The sequence below is a fragment of the Acanthochromis polyacanthus genome, chromosome 14 (genome assembly GCF_021347895.1).
Source record: "Acanthochromis polyacanthus isolate Apoly-LR-REF ecotype Palm Island chromosome 14, KAUST_Apoly_ChrSc, whole genome shotgun sequence".
In the NCBI taxonomy this organism is placed as follows: Eukaryota; Metazoa; Chordata; class Actinopteri; family Pomacentridae; genus Acanthochromis; species Acanthochromis polyacanthus.
This window is the reverse complement of record NC_067126.1, coordinates 17,306,017-17,331,014: the sequence shown is the minus strand read 5'-3', so window position 1 is coordinate 17,331,014 and position 24,998 is coordinate 17,306,017. Positions and strand designations below refer to the sequence as shown.

General features: G+C 40.3%; 1 protein-coding gene and 1 long non-coding RNA gene across 3 annotated transcripts in view; one reads left to right on the top strand and one right to left on the bottom strand.

The window, feature by feature from the left end:
- The window catches only part of ubxn4 (UBX domain protein 4), a 21,856-nt gene extending 4,854 nt beyond the window's left edge, over positions 1-17,002 (top strand). The window contains exons 5-13 of one of the 2 annotated variants that reach the window (XM_022219651.2): positions 143-314; positions 4,600-4,726; positions 7,600-7,654; positions 10,072-10,236; positions 10,718-10,845; positions 11,478-11,580; positions 11,903-12,034; positions 12,266-12,477; positions 16,110-17,002. In XM_022219651.2, coding sequence (XP_022075343.1) covers positions 143-314; positions 4,600-4,726; positions 7,600-7,654; positions 10,072-10,236; positions 10,718-10,845; positions 11,478-11,580; positions 11,903-12,034; positions 12,266-12,477; positions 16,110-16,248 — 1,233 coding nt within the window. In that variant the 3' untranslated portion in view covers positions 16,249-17,002. Of the gene's footprint in view, positions 1-142; positions 315-4,599; positions 4,727-7,599; positions 7,655-10,071; positions 10,237-10,717; positions 10,846-11,477; positions 11,581-11,902; positions 12,035-12,262; positions 12,478-16,109 lie in introns of both variants that reach the window. The other variant, XM_022219650.2, reaches the window with a different exon arrangement.
- LOC127537136 (uncharacterized) lies at positions 13,728-24,998 on the bottom strand. Its single transcript, XR_007946631.1, has 5 exons — positions 24,842-24,998; positions 21,416-24,306; positions 21,008-21,069; positions 20,783-20,842; positions 13,728-14,042 (listed from the first exon to the last, which is right to left on the bottom strand). It is a non-coding gene; the product is annotated as an uncharacterized LOC127537136 (long non-coding RNA).

The window sequence follows — 24,998 nt, the reverse complement described above, 5'->3', positions numbered from 1 at the left end:
GTCAAACATAGGCCGATCATCACAGGTGAAAATCACGAGGGGCTGGATTTGGCCTTGAGTTTGACACATGCTCTAACACATGAGCTCCTGCTACCAAAGCTACTGAATCTGCAAGGTGATATTTCTCTTTGCTTCCTGACAGATGCACGCTCAGGAGATTGGAGGTGGGACCACAGTGTTACCAGAGGCAAGTGGCCCTGCAGGGATGAGCCCACCTGACAGCACAGCCACAGAACCTGCCTCAGCTCCAGCAGTGCCCGCCATGGCCGAAGCGGTAGCCACACCCCCTGCAGCAGTGACAAAAACAACAAAAGGTGAGTTCACCTAAATCTGGCTATTCACTTGGCATATATAATTTGGGTGCTTCTTGTTATTTGAGGTCTGTTTCAACTTCATTTTAGCTTAATTAGCACAGAAATGAAACCACTGTAGTCTTTTTGCAGAAAATTATGGAAGAAGAAAGAAATGGAAGGAAACCTTGCACTCAAAGAGAAATAAATGAGTACAATTTAGAGTGCTGCAAGTTTACAAAATGAGTCCTGCTCATTTATATTTAAAGCATAGCTGACATCAGGTACATCAAATGACTTTAAAGTAACTAATTTGAAGGTATGAAAAATGCAGAGAAAAGTTCAGAGTTGTGCAGGAACAAAAATCAAACAGTATCTGCAATCAAGTTTCTAAATAATGTGTACACCAATCAGCCACAACGCAGGAACCACTGACACCTGGTAAGCAGTTTGATGTATTCAGTGATCAGCAGAATGGCAAATTTTGTAGGGTGTTCCTGCTATGCCGTGATGAGCACCTAGTAATTATGGTCCAGTGAAGGACAACTGGTGAACCAACGAGGGGTAATTAGTGCTCAAGACTCATTAATGGCTGTGGAGAGTGAAGACTGGCTCCTGTAGTCTGATTTCACAGAGCAGTTGTACAAGCCATTAAAATCCAAAATTCTATGATATAAAGCTGTCATAGCATGCAGTGCATTGCACCTCAACCTGTATATGGCTGCATAGATGAAGTGCCCATGTTGACCCTTGTCTACCGCCTGCAGTTAGCATGTGACCATCAGAAATGGACCATGAAGCAATGGAAGAAGGTAGTCTGGTCTCATGAGACACATTTTCTTTTACCTCATTCATCCACACAACGGAGTGCACTATGGGAAGCCTGCTATAAATGTTCTATAAACATATATAAATATTATTTTGCCATGATCGCAATTCCAAGTCTGGAATCCTGTGTTTCATTTATGTCTCTTCATGATTGGCTGCACTCCTCAACTTTGCCAACTCCACATTTTCAACTTTTGTGCAGGCATGTTATTTGGTCGCGGATCCGCGAAAATTCGCTTATCGAGGTATCAATTTTGAGACCCAACGTGAATCGCCCAAATTCGATGAGAAAAAAAAATATAGGGTGTAAGGGGTATAGGGTTGTATCGCACGTAGTTGTCAACAGTGCGCTGGCAAAAGCACGAGTTGGAAACAACGATTGGAGAGCATTATCGAAAGTTAGATGTAGCTGGGAAAGCGAGGTGCATGGTGTGCGACGATGAGACAAAATACAGCGACAGAGGATGCAAAGCGCTGATAGACCACATGAAAACGAAAAATCATGCCAGGAAATTGTACGAAAAGCGCTCTAACCACCAAATGCCCAGCAATTTTTTCACCCGGCGGAGGGAAGAGACGCGACAACAGGACCAAACATATGGGATCAGTAGTGTGTACTTGCAACCATAGACATAATAAAGACTAGACGCCGCTCGGGCTGCTGCGCCGCGAGAAATACGGCCGCCCTTCTTGGTCCGGTCACCCGCTCCACTCAGCGCTGTTTGACAGCGCATTTAATCCATCTTAACTCTGAATATTAAACTGATTTTCACGCATTTTTAATTTTAATTTTTTGCTCCAAATGTCATACATGTAGCTATGATACAGGACAAATGGTTCAGCGTATTTTAATATTCATAGCGGGATTAACAGTAATAGAATATTCTGATATTAAGCTCGACTGGAGACAGGTATTTTGCAAACACTGTAAACACACACACACACACACTAATATATGTTAGAGAAGCAGATAATGGCAGTAAAGTCAATTAGCCTATTTTAATAATTTGAAGAGACAATATATGATTACGCTATATATACATATATAAACAAAATACTAATAAACACATTTCTATATAAAACAATAGATAGAAGTTATATATCAGAGAAAATGAATATATATAAATCATAGATGGAGTATTGATATAATCAATATATCAGAGAAAATTAATCAATATAATTCATACATATATATTAAAAAAGATATATCAGAAAATGATATTATATATATATATATATATATATATATATATAGTTTTATATAGAAATGTGTTCATTAGTCAGTATTTTGTTTATATATGTATATATAGTGTAATCATATATTGTCTCTTCAAATTATTAAAATTGACTTTACTGCCATTTGTCCTGTATCATAGCTACATGTATGACGTTTGCAGCAAAAAAATAAAAACGCGTGAAAATCAGTTTAATATTCAGAGTTAAGATGGATTAAATGCGCTGTCAAACAGTGCTGAGTGGAGCAGCTGACCGGACCAAGATGGCGACCCCACCGCTCGTCAGCCCCAATGGACAGTAGCGGTTGATGCGGCGTCTACTCTTTATTATGTCTATACTTACAACAACCCAGTGGCATTGCCCTACAAGTTCCTCAACAGAAGAGGCTCACTCCCATGGTCGATCGGAAAGCACACATAGTGATGACTTTATGTGGCTCATTCAAATTTGAATCCAGTATAAATATTTGGTATCATCGCATTAACATGACTTTGTGCTGTTTTTGGGGGGTGCCTGGAAGGTCCCATACAGACATTTTTTAAGCCTTCATGTTTAAAGAATTCTAGGTGTCAGAGTTCACCAGAATGCACCATTTCAGTCTTTAAATTTCAAAGGTTTCTTGCATGGGAGGGGGGCCCCGCCGGCCTCCCAAACCCGCCCCCCGGCTCGGTCGCTCCGCTCCCTCGCTTCCAAGGATTCACTTATTTGGTAATTTCCCAATGACATGCCTGTTTGTGGTTTTTAGTTTCTCCCTGATACCTCCTAGAACCTGGTTGGTTTCTGAACTGAGTCAACTCTTTCTGCCTTTTCTCTCTTAGCTCATTGTTCACGTTGGAATGAACTGCCTTGATTTGGGTACCAGCCAGTTAGCTAGTTTCACTGTGCACAGATCTGTCATGGCTGGGAAAATAAACACGAAGCCATTGCAAAAACACTTTCTAGTGGACATCAAGGGCATTTTCCTTTGCACCATAGCTAAATTATATATTTTACATGAACACATTTTAAAATATATCCTAAATTCTAAGATACTGTAATTTCCTTCTCGTTTTACCTTCTCTCTGAATTCACCTCCAACTATACACCTGGATGATTAGTTATGTTGTACATGGTATTATTGTCGTCTTTGACGTCAATGTAGTGGGATACTTATTTTCTTAACAGAGTCAGTCAAACTTTCCCTGCCTGCACAGACATTCTTGTCTTTAGGTGCATCTGAACTGGGACCCTCCCGTTCTTCACAAGCCACCTCCTCTCTCTCCTCATTTGTTTTTGTTAAAATAAGAGTCAAATTTGTGGATGTGGATTGCCAAGGCGGGCGCACAAGTACTAAGCGTCCTGACCAGGTCACAGGACTGTTTCTCAAAGGCAGCATAGCACCTGCAGAACTCCAAACTTTTCTGCTATTATAGCTACTATTACAACAACCTATCTCAGGAAACTAGAATGTAGTCAGAATGCCTGTGGACAAATGGTTCAGTGTTACCTGCCACACAATTTGACTGTAGGCTCAACAGTGGACATGCAAAGAAAAAAGCATGATTGACTTAAAACAAAGAGACTGCTTCCCTACCCTCTTCTTCAATGTGTTCTTGAATCTCTTTTGAACGGGGCATCATGTACATGTGATGTTTAGATTTAACGAGCCTGGCAGTAATCATACATGGCTGTAGCTGATGAAACAGAATCCAACTGCCAAATAAATTGGGTGTTTTAGTAGATTGGTAGCTAAGGTTGCAATTACTTTTCCACATAGGACAATATGGGCTGGACAGCATTTTTCCTTCAATAAATGAAATATTCATTTAAAAACTGCATTTTTTGTTTTCTTGGGTTATCTTTGTCTTACGTTAAAATTAGTTTGGTGATCTTGAATATTGAAGTGTGATCAATATGCAAAAATAGAAGCTTTCTGTAGTGGGAAGATACTTTCGTACGGCAATCTATGTGTAGCCCATTAAGTGTCACCCACCTGTCAAGCATGTTGCCCATTAACATTGCCAGGGATGTGTATGAACTCTGTGTTTCTTTTCAATGTGTACACACAATGGACAGCTAGTGGACCATGAGGTGACAATGACTAAATGTAACAACGTTTTGGATTACGATCCCTGAGCAGCTCTAACTAGAATAATGAAAACTTTTCATGAAATGGGAGCCAGCAGTCCTCAGTGAGGTTATACTGTTTATCGACATCAAGCAGCACCTTAACTCTGGTTTCCTTTTGTGTTCTTGTTCTATATAGCATCCCTCTCTAGTGCAGCGGATAAGGACAGCTTTTTAGCCACAGAGGCTGTTGCAGAGACTGCATCTTCCGACCATGCTGCTCAGTGTTCTCAGAGCGAAGAAAACCTTGACGCTAAAGTAGAAAGGTAGGAACACGCATACATGCTAAGCTCAAGTCAATCTCCACAGGAACTTTTGCTTTGAGTTGTATTGTCAGCACTTAAAACATAATCTCTGTTCATGTAAGATGGCAGGAAATGGACTATTCATTGGCAGAAGAGCTAACGATATTTCTGAGAAGTCCTGAACACTCCCTGCTGTTAGAGTCCCAAATGCATTCACTTCCAAAATTAATTACACTCGAGATATGTGCAGAACTAAGTGGAGTCCTGCTGTGAAAGACTAAATTTAGTGGACATACATTTGTGTATATATGGTCCCCCATGTACGCTGCATATCAAGATAAAAACTAAGTGATGATGTGAAAAGGAACTCTCTATAAACCTCTGTGTACAAATTCAGTAATAAATAATCTACATTTAATTTCTGCTGGCACAAATTTCTGCCCATATTAACAGGACTCCAGCATGCCTTCTCTTCAGATATCATGCAGAAGTTGTACTGGAGTGATCAATCATTTCAGTTTGCAGTACTTAATGAGTACCAGGTGGTTGGATCTTTTTCGAAAATGTTCCCACATTTTGGATAAACATAGGCAAGTTATTCTTTTACCTGCAGTTTGTTCTCTTGGAGAATCCATGCTTTGACTTAGCCTAGCCATTTCACTACATGCTTTGTTGTACAGTGCCTTGTGAAAGTATTCGGCCCCCTTGAACTTTTCAACCTTTCGCCACATTTCAGGCTTCAAACATAAAGATATAAAATTTTAATTTTTTGTCAAGAATCAACAACAAGTGGGACACAATCGTGAAGTGGAACGAAATTTATTGGATATTTTAAACTTTTTTTAACAAATAAAAACCTGAAAAGTGGGGCGTGCAATATTATTCGGCCCCCTTGCATTAATACTTTGTAGCGCCACCTTTTGCTGCAATTACAGCTGCAAGTCGCTTGGGGTATGTCTCTATCAGTTTTGCACATCGAGAGACTGAAATTCTTGCCCATTCTTCCTTGCAAAACAGCTCGAGCTCAGTGAGGTTGGATGGAGAGCGTTTGTGAACAGCAGTCTTCAGCTCTGCCCACAGATTCTCCATTGGATTCAGGTCTGGACTTTGACTTGGCCATTCTAACACCTGGATACGTTTATTTGTGAACCATTCCATTGTAGATTTGGCTTTATGTTTTGGATCATTGTCCTGTTGGAAGATAAATCTCCGTCCCAGTCTCAGGTCTTTTGCAGACTCCAACAGGTTTTCTTCCAGAATGGTCCTGTATTTGGCTCCATTCATCTTCCCATCAATTTTAACCATCTTGCCTGTCCCTGCTGAAGAAAAGCAGGCCCAAACCATGAGGCTGCCACCACCATGTTTGACAGTGGGGATGGTGTGTTCAGGGTGATGAGCTGTGTTGCTTTTACGCCAAACATATCGTTTTGCATTGTGGCCAAAAAGTTCGATTTTGGTTTCATCTGACCAGAGCACCTTCTTCCACATGTTTGGTGTGTCTCCCAGGTGGCTTGTGGCAAACTTCAAACAAGACTTTTATGGATATCTTTGAGAAATGGCTTTCTTCTTGGCACTCTTCCATTAAGGCCAGATTTGTGCAGTGTACGACTGATTGTTGTCCTATGGACAGACTCTCCCACCTCAGCTGTAGATCTCTGCAGTTCATCCAGAGTGATCATGGGCCTCTTGGCTGCATCTCTGATCAGTCTTCTCCTTGTTCGAGGTGAAAGTTTAGAGGGACGACCGGGTCTTGGTAGATTTGCAGTGGTCTGATACTCCTTCCATTTCAATATGATTGCTTGCACAGTGCTCCTTGAGATGTTTAAAGCTTGGGAAATCTTTTTGTATCCAAATCCGGCTTTAAACTTCTCCACAACAGTATCTGGGACCTGCCTGGTGTGTTCCTTGGTCTTTATGATGCTCTCTGCACTTTAAACAGAACCCTGAGACTATCACAGAGCAGGTGCATTTATACGGAGACTTGATTACGCACAGGTGGATTCTATTTATCATCATCAGTCATTTAGGACAACATTGGATCATTCAGAGATCCTCACTGAACTTCTGGAGTGAGTTTGCTGCACTGAAAGTAAAGGGGCCGAATAATATTGCACACCCCACTTTTCAGTTTTTTATTTGTTAAAAAAGTATAAAATATCCAATAAATTTCATTCCACTTCACGATTGTGTCCCAATTGTTGTTGATTCTTGACAAAAAATTAAAATTTTATATCTTTATGTTTGAAGCCTGAAATGTGGCGAAAGGTTGAAAAGTTCAAGGGGGCCGAATACTTTCACAAGGAACTGTATTTGCTGACTTCATTACGTTGCCGAGTCACCTTAGCCTTACCACACGCCTAGATGATGTTTATCTCTTTATGTTCCTTGACAACCACTAATTCAACAACCTTACACTCAACACTGCACTTCCTTGAGTCATCAACAGTACACCCACTAAGTTTGGAGTAGATCAAATGGATGGTTGTTAAAAACGCTGAAGAACAGACACAAATACCTTGATTTAAAAACAAATAATTAGTGAAATTTACAAAAATCTGTTTGTAATTGTACGTTACTGATATTAGATTGATGCAAGAAAATTAAAGCTTCCTTCATTCACCTTCAACACAGTTAAGTAACTGAATCTTATAAAGCTGGTGCAATATTGGGGAAATTTTTTAAGGTATGAAGAAGAGGTGCCATCCCAGTGTGCTGTGAATAGCTACATCCTCTCAATGGCATTTAACCAGAGTCTTGTTTAATTAAAATTTGGTCAAATGCAACACAAATTACCCACTTGAAACATGTACATAAATTTATAATATACAGGCAAATTAAAAACGCCTTCATCATTCTCAGAGTAATTGTGTTGTATTGTTACATTGCCCTGTCAGATTAACCAAGAAACTGGAGGAGAGACGAGAGCAAAGGAAGAAAGGAGAAGAAGAGGTAAGGAGACAAGACTTTTTGAGAACTAAATACAAGTATGTGTTTGCTGTAGATCACAGAGATAGCAGGGCCTTCTAAATATAAATATAGGCATTCTGATGCCCTCCGCCCATTGATGCCAGTTATAGCCATCCACCTTTTTATTTACCCCACAGTAGTGAGTGGGATACCCGTCTGATGTAATGCATAGGATGGTAGGACATAGTCAGATAGCTGCCAGACATTCACTGTAATGCAATGAGTAAGCTACTGAATTGACAGAGGTGCCCCTGAGCTTTTGTGCTATAGCAAACCGCTGACTGCACATCTCAAGGCTTTCTGTGTGATTTACATAGTATCACATAGGGATAAATGGGTTTCGCTTCCTTGCTTCATAAGGACAAGTTTTTAAAAAATGAATGAGGAAGTGATGGTCTTGGCCTGAAAATGAGACTTTCAGTTGCAGTTATGCTGTACCCCTGTGCTTACTGTTTGATAAGAGCCAACTGGAGCACTGTTTTATTGGATACCATGTCCTCACTTTCATATTCAGACTGACAGTGAGCCTAAAAACCATCTGGAATGCTCCATAGGTCCGACTAAGGAATAATGTGACCAACTTTAACATATGGGTGACTCATAGGAAGCATCTCAGCAGCTGTGAAATGGTTGAAACCAACTTAGCAGTTTCAGTTGCTGTCTTGATGGGTTCTTCTATGGCGCAACGGAATCATCAGCTTCAGAGTTGTAAAGACACAAAGCAGACAGTCAGACCGGACTGTTGAGACAAACCCAACAACGAACCGGGGAAAGCTTTGAGCTTTTTGGGCTCTAAAAAGAGATCTCTTTAAGCTGGGCTAATCATGCCAGATCCATTTGGTTATATGTGGGGAGATACTTCACTTATCCTTGAGTGGGACAACTCTAGACAGAGGTGGAGATCAGTTAGAACTACCACTGCAAACATTTGCAGACTTGGGGATCTCCCCCAGATGCACTCCTCCTATCTATCACTGCGGTTTTGTCTCAGCTCACTATCACATGCAGCTGAGGCAGCTGCAGGGCAAAATGGGGCAGCACCTTCAAAACTGTTATGAGCTCGGAATCAGAAATATTTTATTTATCCCCAAAAGGGAAATTGCAGATTGATGGACCATGCCCCCCCCCCCCCCCCCCCCCCCCCCACACACACACACACACACACACACACACACAATGGACAGAATGAGCATCCTGGGTGCCTAGATGAGCCCCAGAAAGCAACATTGTGACAAGTTTGTGTTGGTATTTAGAGCATGCAGAGTTTGTCAAGGCTTAGGCTTACCAGCAACGATACTTAGTTGCTTGGTTTTGTTTTCTGTCACTGGTGCCCTGTGAGTACCGACTTTCTGCTTTGATGAGACAAGAATCAGTTTCTTTTCTAGTCCTTTCAGGCTTGCACTTCTTTCCTTGATTTTGACGGCATTTGAATATGGGATTTCTGAAAGAGCACTGTTATGTAAAAATTGTGACCAAGAGAGGTTGGACTGAAAAACATTTCTGTATATTCTTTAACATGGCACAGGTCTAAAATGCACGACTTATTGCAAGTTGCGCAGTGATTTGGTGAAGGCTTTTTTTCCCTTTTCAAAAGACAAAGCTTGTGTAAGAGAGTCCCAAACACATTCTTCAGTGATTAACATCTGCTACAAACTGAAATGTACCTGACATTACAACTTAAAAACATTAACAGGAATCTCTCCTGAGTTTGATAAATAGCTGCAGCATCAGATAGCATCATGATACACATGAATGTGTCCAAAGAAAGAGTTGTGCGCATTTATGGAGACAATACAAAACATTACCGTCATTGATTACTTAAAATTCAAAGTTTTCCCTGTCATGGAGACAGGATCGATCAGAAATTGCATCTCACATTGTGTAATTTTCTTCACTTCAAACAGGTGAGCTGTCGTGCACACCATCACAGTTCATAATAGTTTGTTTAATTTTGTTGGTTTAGATTATTTTTTTTGTTAATTAATGCTTTATTATACACTTTCCAATCTCGTGTATGACAAATATCACCCATGTTCTGTGGCTGTCTCTGACACTGTGGTGGGTATGTCTGAATAAAGCCCTTAGGAACATTATTGTAGCTTCTGTCTGAATGACGGGATGCCAGCACATTAACAGACTGATTGAGCAGATATCTCATGGTTCCCAGGTCAGAAAAGACCCTAAGTATGTTAGTATCCTTACTCCTTCCTCTATAAGCGTACTCCCCCTCCGTGAATTTGAAGAAGATCAGAGCCAATGAGGATGTGAAACGAGGTGACAGGACTGATAAATTCCATTCCCGTGAACAAAATGATGGTAGATCTTTGGGTGTGACAGTGTAGGAATATTCAAGTGTAAAATCTATACATCTATAAAATTGTGTTTTGTTTGTGATTCAGCATGAAATCAAAAAGGAAATGGAACGGCGAAAGATGGGTAAGGACATGCAGGACTTCAAGAGGAAACAGGAAGAGGACAAGACCAAGCGACTCCTTGAAGAAAGAAATAGAGAGAAGGCAGAGGAGAAGGCTGCCAGGGAGCGAGTCAAACAGCAGATCGCATTGGTAACCTTTTATTTCTCTTGTCTCTCAAATTCAGAAGGAGTGGCACATGGTTGTCCATACTGACATTTTATCTTAAAAGTTTTCCAGTCATTACGACGAGGACACAATCTGTTGTAAATATGAAGAGAGAATGCTGTCCAAGGAAATTCCATGCATATTCAGCTTTAGTCTTTGTGTCTACCACCAGATATTTGAAAGCACATTTATTTGACAATTTACAGCGTCTTCAGCAAAGTAAAGTGTCAGAAATGCAGTTTGATGCTAAAACTCCTGTGTTTTAGTCCCAAAATCTAAAATATGATTTTGAGCTATTCCGAGACAAAAATCTTTGTTTGTTTTAGTAGTTTCATATGAGGCTACCAGCTCTAACCTTGAAATGCCACATCGGTTTGAAGCAATAGACACGTTATTCACTGTGGGCTTATTCCATTTGTTATATTAACAAGAGTCACTTTTCTGTCTTTTCCCCTCTGTCCTGCAGGATCGAGCTGATAGAGCAGCTCGCTATGCCAAAACCCAGGAGGACGAAAAGGCTGCCAAGCAGGCCATATTGCAGGCCAGACAGGCAGAACAGGAGGCCAGGAAGGAGGCATTAGTAAGGGAGAGGAGGTAAATGGAACATGGAGCTTAAGCAGTGATATGTTCGAACACGTATATGCTTCCAATGCTCCCCTGCAGGAAAAAAACTTAGTCAGTTGTTTTGAATCCAAAATCTTGCCCAAATAAATCATAATTGCAAAGTTTGCATATCAAAATGACACTCTAAAAAACAACTGTGTTTGTGCCTTTTTTTACCAGATACTTTAATGTGTCACATAAAGATACAAACAAATGTAAATACAAAAAAGCATGGGAACAGTTAAGGTTGCAGTGATACTGAAAGATGCTCAAATATAAGTTGAAGTTGGAAATGATGAAAACAGCCTGGGATGAAAGTGTTTGACACCCCTGATCTAGGCTGACAATCACCAAAAACTACGACTCAGTTAAGAAGTAAAGGCCTGACTAAAGATGATTTACAGTATGGAGGATTCAGTACAAAAAGCCAACTACTGCTTATGTGAAAGGTGATGAATTTTATCTTACTGCTTTACCACCTGTGTGTGTGTGTGTGTGTGTGTGTGTGTGTGTGTGTGTGTGTGTGTGTGTGTGTGTGTGTGTGTGTGTGTGTGTGTGTGTGTGTGTGTGTGTGTGTGTGTGTGTGTGTGTGTGTGTGTGTGTGTGTGTGTGTGTGTCCCCAGTACCATAGCAAGGATACAGTTCCGCCTCCCAGACGGTTCGTCCCTTACCAACCAGTTCCCCTCTCAGAGCAAACTGCAGGAGGCTCGGCAATTTGCTGCTCAGGTATATCTGACTCACGCACTTCCATACAGCTGATGATGTCATTCTTGATTTGTTTGACATTTTAAAATCTTAACTTGGGGCCATGGCAGCTGCATTTGAATTTGTACATTAGCATAAAGACAAACACAGACACACAACCACACATGTAGTTCCTAGAATGGAAGAAAAACAGATTTTAGTAAGCATATCTAGGAAAATATACTAACTTCCTGACAATTCCAAGCAGTGAACCAGATGTCGTGGTGCATAAAAATGTGCCTCATAGCACTATGTTATCTTATGCACAGTAACTGTAAAATGTTTTGTGGTGGTCCTGTCTTAGGAAGTGGGAAACCGCTATGGTAACTTCTCCCTTGCAACCATGTTCCCTCGGCGGGAGTTCACCGGTGAAGACCTAAACAAGACCCTGCTGGAACTGGAACTGGCTCCAAGTGCTTCCATCGTGCTTCTGCCTGTGAGTAGACCACAATCCAGTTTCCACATGTCCCTCAGTCAAGGTTTTAAGTACTTGCAGAGTTTTTTGTTTTTAATTTGAAATATATAATAGATACAGCATGAATGTACCACGTTTCAGGTTTACATCATGTCCTAGTCAAGACAAAAAACTAATGTTTACATGTCTCTAAAAGCTGGTCTTTAAATGTGTCACTTTTATCAACATTATGTGGATCTTCTCTCTCAGCAGTCAGGCAGGCCTGCTAACACAGTGGCCCAGTCCTCTGGAGGTGGCCTTTGGGCGGTTCTGGGCACACTCCTGTATCCGTTGCTGGCTGTGTGGAGATTCCTCAGCTCGTTCCTGTTTGCAACCCCTCCTCCTTCGGTAGCATCATCCAGAGGTCCCGCTCAGCAGTCTAACCCCTACACCAACTCAACATCAGCCTCTAACAAAGCAAAAAGGTAAGGGACAGCCCTTTGCTCCAGTTCAAATCGAAATACTTTCAAGCAGTAGTTAGTCTTTTCATAAGTCAAATCGGAACTTAACTTTAGCTTATCTGCTGCTTGATGAGCAAATAGGCTGTAAAGATTTACCCACATGGAGTCCAAAAGAGAGAGTAAGAATCAAACTACACTGACCCACAACTGTGTGTTGAAAAACCAGATTAAGTGTGAGATTTAAATGGTTTTGAGCCACCAAGCACAGACGTCTTCAGCAAAGGAACTACAACTGTTGTATTCCTCATATCAAACCACTCCTGCGCCTGTGACAGCATCAGAAGATCTTACCTGGACAAAGGAGAAAAAGAACTGGACTGTTGCTCAGTGGCCCAAAGTCCTTTCTTCAGATGAAAATAAATTTTGCATTTCATTTGGGCATCAAATGAAATGCAAAGATTTTGGAGGAAGAGAGGCTCAGAATCTAAAGTGTTTCAAGTCCAGAGTATAGTTTCTGCAGTCTCTGATAACTTTAGGCGTTATGTCATCTGCTAATGTTGGTCCACTGTGTTTTATCAAGTCAACAGTCAATACACCGTCGACCAGGAGGTTTTATAGCACTTCAGAAGATGCTGGTTACTTTTCACAGCCAAAAGCTGATCACCTCCATGTCACGCTGCATTGAAGCAGTAATTTGTAGTAAAAGAGTCCCAACCAAGTATTGAGTATGTAAAAGGAAGGACTTTTTTTTTAAAAGCAGTTGGACATTTCTGTATTGTAAATATTTTAATAATTTGATATACAGGAATTCATGAGCTATAAGCCACAATCATCAAAATTAAACCAATAAAGCTCGAAACATGTCACTTAACATATAATTTATATAGAATATATGAAAGCTTACCTTTATGATTTAAATGACAAAAAAAACACAAAACTTTTTCATGATGTTGTAAATTTTGCGTTTCATTTGGAAATCAGGGTCTGGAGGAAGAGTGGAGGTGCACAGAATCTAATTTTGTTAAAAGTCCAGAGTGAAGTATGTAGTAGAAACATGCTTTTCAGAATACATTTCTATATTGGAAATCCTTTTTTTTTTTTTTTTTTCAGGTTTGATACTCAATTAATAATGCAATTTCAGATATAGGATTTCTGATTTCCAAGAGCTGTAAGCCATAATCATCAAAATTAAAGCTAACTTGTAATATTTCACTTTGTGTGATAAATATAAAATATCCGAAAAATTAACTTCTTGAATGATATTATGAAAAAATAATAGCTTTTCACAATTTTCTAAATTTTGGAGATGCACTAGTACTTTTTAGCAGTTTAGGATTATTTCTTCATAGTTTATTGCAAACCTGCAGCCTCAGACAACAAGAGACAGAGCATTTCTGCATAGAGCAACACAAGTAACTTCATTAATTATAAATTATAATGGATATGGAGAAAGGCTAGATTAGGATTTTAATGGCAAATCTCACTGTGTGCTTTCCTTCACCACAGACAGGTGTCACAGTTTATCAGCTGCCGTTTAGTGCTTTGTCACATCACGCTGTCCTCAGCTGAGTCCCGAGCTTTCAGTTCCACTGTTGAAGAAATCAGAAATAAACTGGGCTGTTATTTGTTTAGAATTTGTCTGATATAACATTATTATGTATTATACATTACTTGATATGCTGTGTGAATCATTAACATCCATACCCCGGCTCTGTCTGTGGGAGTATCTCTGCATTAGGCCATAAGGAGCACTAATGAAAAAGTCACTTATAGCTGAATGACCACAATACCGTCACTTTGTTTGTTTATTAGTTTATTTGTCAGGGACCATGTACAAATGCATTATTCTTGAAAAGAAGAGATGCTTTGTACCAGATTTAGCTATTGTGATTTAGCTATATTAGTGCAGCAAATTATTGCTGTTGAGGTGTTCTGTTAACTGCTCTACGATGGTTTTCTCAAGCATTTTTGATATTACAGGCAATATACTAATAGGCCTGTAATTTATTGTTTCATTTTTGCTTCCAGATTTGTAAATTGGAGTTATGACAGCAGTTTTAAAGACACTGGGGAACACGCACTCAGTGATGGATTTATTAACTATCTGCGTTATAGCTGGTGTTAAACTCTCCCTATGTTGTTTAATGAGGGAGCTGTCAAGTCCCCAGTAATCTTTGGCCTTTGAGTTGGATAGGGATTGTATCATTTTATTTATTTTAGAGTGATCAATGTGTTTAAGGGATAAAACCTCACTATAAGGAGTGGAAGGCTGAAGTGGTGAACAGGTAAAAGGTTCCAGTCCAGTGGTGTGTTGAATAATTTTGTTAACTGAATCTATAAAATAATTATTGAAAAGATTTGCAACTGTTGGACCATCCTTGTAACATTTCCCATCTATTTTCAGCTCTATTGTTCCCTTCTCGGACTGCCTTTTACTTGTTAATTTGTCTATTGCTTGACATAGTTATTTAGAATTTCCTTTAGCTTGTGTAATTATATTTAGAAAAAAAATTGCTTTGGCTTGTCTTAACTGCTGTACGACTTTATTTAACAGATTGCATAGCAATGCTCCATATCCCATGTCTGAAAGAGGCTCAAGAGACACATATATGAAAGAAACAGAACCATACTAATATTTTAAGTTCTATACACACCATTTCATACTCGTGTATCATGAGAGCATAAAATATTTTATAATGTGTGTGTGTGTGTGTCTGTGTGTGTGTGTGTGTGTGTGTGTATATATATATATATATACATATATATATGTACACACACACACGCATATATATCTTTAGAAAGGACAAGTGGTTTTTACAAGATCCTACTTGGTCTGTGTGACCCAGTAGCACATTAAGTCTAGAGCGAAGTTCAGAACGATATTTTTGCCAGTTAGCTGTGGTTGGTTAGGTAGCTTTGACTCTGCTGTACTTTTGCTTTATAAGAGAACAAAAAGCTGATTTATTGGTTTCTATGTTTATTACTCTGCCAAGGAATGCGCCAGAGTTGTGATGATCGACGTTGGTTTGTCAGTCTGTCTGTTAGCAACACTACTCAAAAACAGAATAATGGATTTGGATGAAATTTTCTGGGAAGATCAGAAATGACCCAAGGACCAAGTGATTAGATTTTGGCAGTGATGCGGCTTATAGTCTGGATTCGTGGATTTATTAAAGATTTCTGCGTTATTGCGAGATAGCAGCATGGCGTCAGGGTAACTATGACAACACGTGAACACTAAGTCAGCTGCCTGCTAACGATCACATGATTGCGAGCCTATTACAGATCGACCACTGCGGACTTATCGGGACTTATCTGTTGGAAATGATACAAGGAACAATTGCATCAAATTGTGAGGGTGTTTTCAAGCCCTATCAATTCCTGCCTGCTCCATATTTAGGACATATGCATGTGCTCAGAGCAAGGCCATTTTGTTTGTGGGTACATCTATATTAAATGGCCACATTCTATGTTGCCGTGATTTCTGATCATCAGTAACTATTAAACAAATGCTGCATTATTTTTAAAAAATACAGTGGTTTATGAGGGAATGAACAGCCTTGGTGGAGTCCTGCACTCTGAGTGCTTTTCTACTATTGTGTATATATAGTAATTCACTTGTTCTGTCCTACTATTTTTCCTCTGTCTCTGCTCAGAGAAACTCTCTCCAAGCACACATTGGAGAACCGGCCCAAGGACTTCAAGAAAGATGGTAAAATCTGCAGGCTCAGGACTCAGGAGGACAGCGAGGATGACAACAACACCTGGAATGGGAACTCCACCCAGCAGATGTAGTGAACTCAGCAGCAGCAGTTCTCTTTTTGTCTCGCTCTCCTGCTGTACATTAGTTCAGTCTGACCAGTTCAAGATTTCTGCTGCACATAGAGCTGAACCTAATGTTTTCTTTTTCTCTTGCTGTGTTCCAAGCCTACACCCCTGCACCTAGCTTGCATGGGTAGATCAGTAATAATCAACGGAACCTCCTTTGGGCTTTAAGCTTCGTGTTTTTTTGTGTTGATTATAATATGATTCTGTCTTCTACACCAGGCTCAGATTGCAGTAGTGATCAGCATCCTCTTTTTTGGATTTTGATCATTGTGAAATACTTTAGACAGGTTTAAAAGTACCTGGAGGACTTGGTATGTCTGGCAGCAAATGCTCTGGAAAAAAAAACAAAACAAACTGGCAGGAACGAGTTGACCTAAATATCTTGTATTCTGAGCCTGGCTTTACTTCATGTTTTGGAGTCACTGCATTTTGGAAATGTTCAAAACATAATTGGCTGTTTGCCAGTGATTGATCAGGATGGTTTCTTAACTGTGGAATGAAGATGTTTTTCTTTGGGATGTATAAAATATTTCAGCAAACAGCTTGCAGCTGCTGACAGAGAACGTTGCATCTATAGCTGCTGAAGGTCTACCAAAGTGGTGGCACACATACACACCCCCACACCTTGGTAGTAAGCGTTTCTACCAGCTTCATAGTGGGTGACTACTTTAGTACTCCTCCTTCAACAATAACAATTAAAGCAGCTTGTTTTTTGAAATCACTTGAATTGTGTCTTAGTTGTTTGTGAACCAGACCAAAGACACTTTGCCTCATTGCTGGTATATACACATTGATGAACTATTGATTGCAGGCATCTGTGTCCTCCCACGGTATCCGCGGGGTCTTAAAAAGTATTAAAAGTTGATAAATCAATTGTGGGAAAATTAAGGCCCTAGAAGAGTATTAAAAAGTCTTAATGGCAATTTTGTGAGGTATTAAAAAGTAACCATGAATATTTATTTTCCCCCTCGCGAGTATTACAATGACGTGTCGGTGACGTACTTGGAGCAGGCGTAAACTAACCGTGACGTCACCCGTTGGTTTCAATGCCGAGAAAATGAAGCCCGGATTTTGCTACTTCCTGGTCGCCGTTTTGGATTTTTTGGAGCCAGTGATGTAAAAAGCGTCATCAAACAGACTGGACCGGAGAGCAACTAGGGGCAGGATTGGCTGAGGACTCTCTTATCCCGCCCACGTTTTACCGCAGAGGCTTCTGTTGCTGTCCATCAAGTATAGCCACGCCCCCTGGCTCCGCCAACTTTAACGATTTATTTAAAAAATTTTAAGATCGGCCACCTGATCTCTCATTTTGACCATGAAAACTAACGGGGAAAAAATCCTGAGCTGTAGAAAATCAGTATCACATTTTATTTTCTCCAAAAATGAATTGGGGTCTATGGAGAAAAAGCTTCTTGGAGCCAACCCTAGCGGACGGCGTGATATTGCAAGTTTTTGACACTTCCGGGTTGGCTTCAATTCTGGAGCCAGATGCTACGTCCACTATATATACAGTCTATGACTTGGCGCGAGATCGCCTGAGGCCGTGCGTGACGTGACATAACCAGTGTTGCCAAGTCCGCTTATTATGGGAGACGCCAACGTGTCGTCATTTGCTATGGTCACGTGGTACAAGACTGCTACTGGTTGGCAAGAACCGGCAGTAACATAACGGCTTGCTACGAGAACGGTATCGGGTTTGAAACAAATACGTAAAGTTATCGCTTTTCATGAATGAAATTGCACATGTATTTACCACAATGGTAATAGCGTGTGTAGTTGTTGGTTGTACGAAGCGTTTTGAGAAGGGATCAGGCTTGAAATTTCACCGAATACCAATGTCAGGAGAGAAAAGATGGCGGTGGCTTCAGCCATCAACAGGAAAAATTGTACCCCAGTAAGCAGCAGAGATCGTGTTTGTGGCTCCCACTTTTCTTCAGGTAAACTATTCAACAGTTTAGCATGTTTAGTATGTCTAACTTTGAGCGTATTTACCAAAAGATATTGATTTAGTGTCGCATCCTTCGCGTGAAGCGAGAAAAGAAAACACTGGGAGCCGCAAAATCCTTTTGACATTTAAAATGAAGACAACACTGCATATATCGCTTTTTTTTTTTTTTACCTCTATGCCCTTGTTAATCAGTCGTGATTAATTAATTACAAAGCCTTTAATTAGATAGATTCATTTTTTAAATTGTGTCCTTCCACTAATATTTATCTTACTTGGTTAATGTCATTTTTGCTCCTGGACCTCATATGTTACATAATGTTAGCTGGAAATCAATATTTTGCGAATGCCTATTTAACCTGTAAAATGTATTTATCTTAAGCTAATAACTTTTCTCCGGTAAGTCGCTGCCCTATTTTCCAAGACGACACTCCTCTGACTCTCTGACCTGCAGCCTGGACATTGAGCGGTGTTCTTGCGAGTAACGTGTATTATCCTATCATGAGTACTTCTGACTCAAAGAAAAGACGTGTCTTTCTTGGAGTTGAGCTTTAATACACAGGCTTGCCATTCTTGAGTACAAAACGATGTGAAACTACAGGCGTTGCTTCTCCAGGAGTAAAACAAAAAAAGGCACGAAACGTGTGGGAATCGGAAGCTCCGTGTTGTTTCTCTGCATCAATTTGCGCTCTCATGTCACAGGGGAAAACCCCAGCAACACATCCGGTGGAGTGATACGACAAAATAAGAGCGGTAATTTCACAATAAAACTATATTAAAATGCATTGAAACACGCCTGAAAGGCAGAACAATTTATTTTCCAAAGTTACAGAGAGCCACAACAGAGGGCTGAAAGAGCCGCACGCGGCTCCGGAGCCGCGGGTTGCCGACCCCTGTCATAGACTCTACAATATTTTAGTGACTCAGTAAATGCCTAAGTTGTTTATATATATTTTTAATGCTTTTAAAGTTTTTTAATAGACATTTATTGAATTGCCTATATGTAATCAATAAATGGACTTTGCCCATCTCAAGAAATACTCACTCAGAACTCTGATATGTTGAGTACTAAAGAAATAAATATATGCATACACACATAAATGGGTTGATACATTAATTGTGTTAAGATAAGATTTGTATTTAGAAATAAATGTTTTTTTAGAATTTATTTGTACAGTAATCTGCATTGAAATGCTTTTTTAAAAATACAATCTACCACTCCTTGGGTGGTCGTGGCCCTGAGGAGCCGTGGTGGGCGTCCTTTATTGTCATTTCTGAAAGGTAGCAGTCCCAGATTTTGCAAATGTGAGATACAGGCTCACCATGCAGTTTTAGCATTTAATACAACATGGTGGCACGGAAAAGCACAAAAAAAACCTCTGAAACCTTCTCATCCACGAGGCTTACAGACGCTGGTTCCACCACTTCAAAACAAAACCACACAAGACAAACAAATGAGCTAAAGATCGCCACGTACACAGCCTGTCACACACATCCATCAGTGCTGTGGATCATCTTGGCGAATTAACTGCATCTACCTCGACTGACAAAGAAGTCATAATACACTTTTATTTTAATCAGAGCTTTAGAATCTAAGTTTCTTTTCATCAGAGTTTAAAAATTTAAGTTATTAAAAGGTTATATTGACAATTTACTGTCAATTTAGTGCATCCAAAAACAAATACATATTTTTACTGTTATCAAGAGGCGTCTCGTTGACATGATGTGGCAGTTCAGCTGTTGGGCTTGTTTCCATAGAGCTGGCTGCTTGTTTCTATCACGAGATCTGGCAACACTGGACGTAACTTATTTTCTCGAAGAAATCGAAAAGTGAAATGGGGAAGTGCAAGTCAGGGGCGATTCTAGGATCAGAGGTTTAGGGGTGCTGAGCACCCAGAGGTGCCTGGCCAGGCAAGATAAATTTCACTGTTTTGCACATTTTAATGCAGTTTCATTCCCACATTTGTCAAAGAAAAGCATAACACTTTTTGAAAAAGTCTGTGACTAAACCATCCAATCTGATAAAGGATATTTAAATGCTGAATCACAGCAAAGGAGGAATGCTCTGCAATCTTAAAAGAAACCTATCACAACTCTAATTTCTGGGAAAAGATGACTAATTTAGATGCAGCAGCTCCTACATAAACAGCATGTATGTTTGTGGAGTAAACCAGCCCCCTATACTGAGTACCAAAAACACCAAAAAAGGACCTTGGACTTAATTTTTGACTTTTATTTGAAAAGCAATGCACAGCATCTCTTTCCCTGGTCTGTTCTCTCTCATCTTCCAGAGTCTCTCCCTGTTCTTCCCTCCTTTTGTAGTGAAATTAAGCAAATAGTAAAGCATATAGATAATTAGGAAAATGTAATGAAGACGTCCTGTTTAAAATGAAGTCCACTGATATCTGTTAAGTGTGCTTCTGGAAAGCATTTGATGTGGGGAGAACACATAACCTCCATGACATATATGTAAAATTATATTTTGAATGGATGTTTTTCTTTGTCATCTTAACAGTTGCTGTTTTGCGTGCCTCTATTCTCTGCTTGTTTTCTTACCTGGTTCTTCCTGACCTTGCGCAGTCTCCTCTCCCCCTTTTTCATCTCTCCCTGTTTGGACTGACAATCATACACAAATAGATTGCATTCAACTAGATGAAAAATTACATAAATATGAAAAATACCAATAAGAATACAAATAAATAACATCCTCTCTCTCTGATACATTGATCCAACTTACAACATTACTCATGATAGATAAACCATTTGATCTTACACTCTTACCTGAACCTGGCTCCTCAAAAAAAAAAAAAAGTCTTATGTCCATGATGAGGCTGTCTCTCTGTCTGTACACACACACACACACACACACACACACACACACACACACACAATAGGAGTTATAATGTTAACGGGCATCCAGTCAGTTAGCTAGTCAGTAGCACCTTGGCTTTAATATTAACACATGCACTGACACAACAGCTAGCTTCTCTCAATCCAGTTCAAACAGACACTGACCACCTGGAACGTCTGCTAGCTAGAAAAACGTCAGCTAACTCATACCTAACAACATAAACAGTAACCTGTGATTAAATGCACAAAACGAGGACTTGTAATGATAATAATGTGTTGGTATTGAGTGGTAGAAGTTAAGAATTGTACCACGTATCCTGATTTAAACCGGGTACTTACTACGGAACATGTGCTTATGTGGGAGGCAGCTTCGTTCTGCAGGTAAAGGCTCAGAGCCCGAGTCGGGAAAGTTGGACCGGATCAAACCATTTTTGAGGCAAGATAGGGGGAGAGGAGTACTGTATTTTTGTTGTTAAAACATTATGTATCAACCAAGTACTGTATGATTTTTACACTTTTCTGGTTTGTTAAAAAAAGGACATGCAATACAAAAAAATCTCTCAAATCATAGGGGTGCTGGGATTCAATTTAGGGGTGCTTGAGCACCCCAAAAATGGGCTAGAAACTAGTGATGGGAAATCCGGCTCTTTTTAGCGAGCCGGCTCTTTTGGCTCGGCTCAGTAAAAAGAGCCGGCTCTTTCGGCTCCCAAACGGCTCTTCGGGTTGTTTTGTTGCTTTAATTAATTTATTATCAACAACAATATAAAATTATGCACAAAATGAATTACTAATGTAAAAGATTGTGTTTTTTTAATTTATATATGTTTATTATATATACACACACACATATATATATATACATATGCTTTTTTATTCACTCCACAAAAATCCATCCATTCTCTATACACCGCTTTATCCTCACTGGGGTTGCGGGGGGTGCTGGAACCTATCCCAGCTAACTTGGGCTGGGGACACCCTGGACAGGTCACCAGTCTGTCACAGGGCTACATATACAGACAAACAATCACACTCACATTCACACCTACGGGCAATTTAGAGTAATCAATTAACCTCAGCATATTTTTGGACTGTGGGAGGAAGCCGGAGTGCCCGCAGAAAACCCACGCATGCACAGGGAGAACATGCAAACTCCATGCAGAAAGATCCCAGGCCCACCCCGGGATTCAAACTGGGATGTTCTTGCTGCAAGGCAAAAGTGCTAACCACTGCACTACTGTGCAGCTGACTCCACAAAAATGTAAAACAAATAAATTATAAAATACAAAGAACAACTATTTACAACTCAATTTTCAACTATTTAAATATTCAGCTTTTTCCTTTTAAACAAATTTAAAGTGAAACAACACAAAACACAGCAAATCACTTTGTTTTCCACATCCCACTCTTTTGCCACTTTGAGCAGCTCTTCTGCTAAGTTGTCAGCAGTGTGTCTGTCGCTGAACTCAAAACAATCCAGAAGACAGGACACCATTTTAAATTTTTCAATAAAGTGACACGTAACTGACAAGAAGGATGTATTGGTTTGGGATGTCCAGCTGTCAGTTATTAGACAGACTGCTGTGGCTTTTTTAACCCTCTCTTGCAGTAATGTATGTTCTGTGTCATACAGACCTGGGATGATTTTTTGGGAAAGTATTTTCCTGCTTGGAATTGCGTACATTGGATTTAGTGCATGAACAAACTTCCTGAATCCTTTATCATCCACAACTGACAATGGTTGAAAATCAAGGGCAGTCATTTTTGCCAGTTCTTCATCAGTTGAGTTCTGTCGTGCTGTGGTCACAGACTTCTGCAAAAACTGTGTCATAGAGCTCTGGGTGGAGGTTTTGGTGGCTGTGGTGGCATAGTACATGATGCTGTAGATACTGCAGCAGAAGCAGCAGCAGCAACAGTAGACACACTGGCACCTTCATTAATACCACATTCAACCCATTGCACTGATGGGTGGACAGTTCTCAGATGCCTGTGGAGGTTGTTTGTGGAGCCGGCTCTGTAGGATATTCTTTTCTTGCAGACTCTACATTCTGCCTTTGTATTATCAACTTGATATCAAATTGAAATGGTTCCAGATTTTACTCGTTTTCCTGGTGTCACTCATTTTCTTTACCTTTCTATCGATGTCTGGTTTTGTTGCCCCTGGCTCTCTTTCTCTCTGTCCCTCCTGCTCTGTTCCTATGGGCAGCAATGCAGTCAGATCCCATATGCAGGGTGCTCACCACACGACTGCGGTTCGCCGCAGGCAGCAGCGGTCTGTGGCATCTTTCTGTGGTCCACCGCCAACATGATCACCAGGGAACGTGACACCTGAGCTAGCCAACACAGCTACAACTGCGACCTCAGCCTCATCGTCTGCTGACATGAGGGTGGCTTTGGGCGGCACACCAACGCTGTGCGCAGAGGTTATCTAGTGTCTCAACACAGCGGTGAATCACCACTCGTTGAACTCAAATGAAGGAATTTCTGACATATTTAAGTCGATGTTTCCCGATTCGGATATTGCCAAGACATTCACCTGTGGAAAGGACAAATCAGGATGCGCCATTAAATTCAGATTAGCACCGCACTTTAAAGGCATTAGAGGAGATTTAATTTCCTACGACTTTGAACATAGCATGCGCATGTGCACATACAACCTCTCCCTCACCCCCCTCTAACCTCCCCCCTCTTAACATTTACGAAGAAACGCCCCCCTCCAGAAACTTGCGTAGCACTCGTGAAGTTGTCTTTTACGGCTGGGTCCCCCTGGATCTTTAGCTGCCATTATGTAAAAAAGATGAGCAAAACAAGTCGCCAGCTAACTACGAAGCTATACCAAAGCAACACATACAGAAACACGTAAGTCCAAGTCCAGGTTCAAATATATATATTGAAACTTATTTTCTCAAGTTCACTGAGAGGGCAGTCATTTTTTATACCATTTACAGCATGTGTTTATAGTTTAGGTTCTATTTGTCAGGCACTTCAGAGCAAGCCAGGAAACAGGGTAGGGGAGCCTTCTGTGCTCGTCTTCCGAAAAGAGTGTATGCAGGGCCTGGTTACCATCGTTAAGAAACTGCAAGAGAAAAGCCCCTTGAAGTTTCCAGTGGTCAGGGCCATGGCATGTTTGGATCCAAGAAACATGCACAGGGATCCAGAGTGGTGCCTCACAAAGATGAAGACTATAGTCCAGAAATTCCTGCAGGACAGTCAATTGACAGGAGGTGTCTCAACTGGTAAGAAAAATAAAGTACAGTAGAATGACAGGAGAAGTGGATTAGTCACTATATGTCCTCTATTATCTCCTCTTTATTTATTTTCATGTAGCTTCTCCATCTCTTGAAATTATGCAAGGCAGTTTCATTTTTGTGTATTTTTTTGTTTGTGTTAAATTGTTTAATCTTCCAAATTCTTCCAGAAGAAATTATTTGAACACTTCTGAAAGATGCTGCACATTACGTTGCTTATGCATGTGCAAATTATGTGAGCTATGTGTGGTGTCGGGACACGAATATCGAGGCCATAGTATAGTCATAAAATACTTCTGTTTACTGAACAGCTATCAGCAGAATAACACGTTAATTGGCAGCAGATCTTAATCGGCATCTTGAACTCTACTCTTTTTTTTTTTTTTTTACATCTCTGTACATGTCTGTATAGCAACACTTCCACCTAGTGGTGCAATAAAGAACACAACACCATGTTTGTTGAATGAATGATGATGTGAATAAAATTGAACACATTAGTAATTATTACTTATTTAATTACCTTGTTGCTAGTGATGTGTCGTTCGCGAACGAAACGGCTCTTCGAGCTGGATCTTTCAAGTGACCGACGGGAGCCGGCTCCGTATTGGGAGCCGTGCTGGGAACCGTGTTGTTTTTTTTCTCTCTCGCACCCTGTCTCTCTCACCCACGCTCTCTCA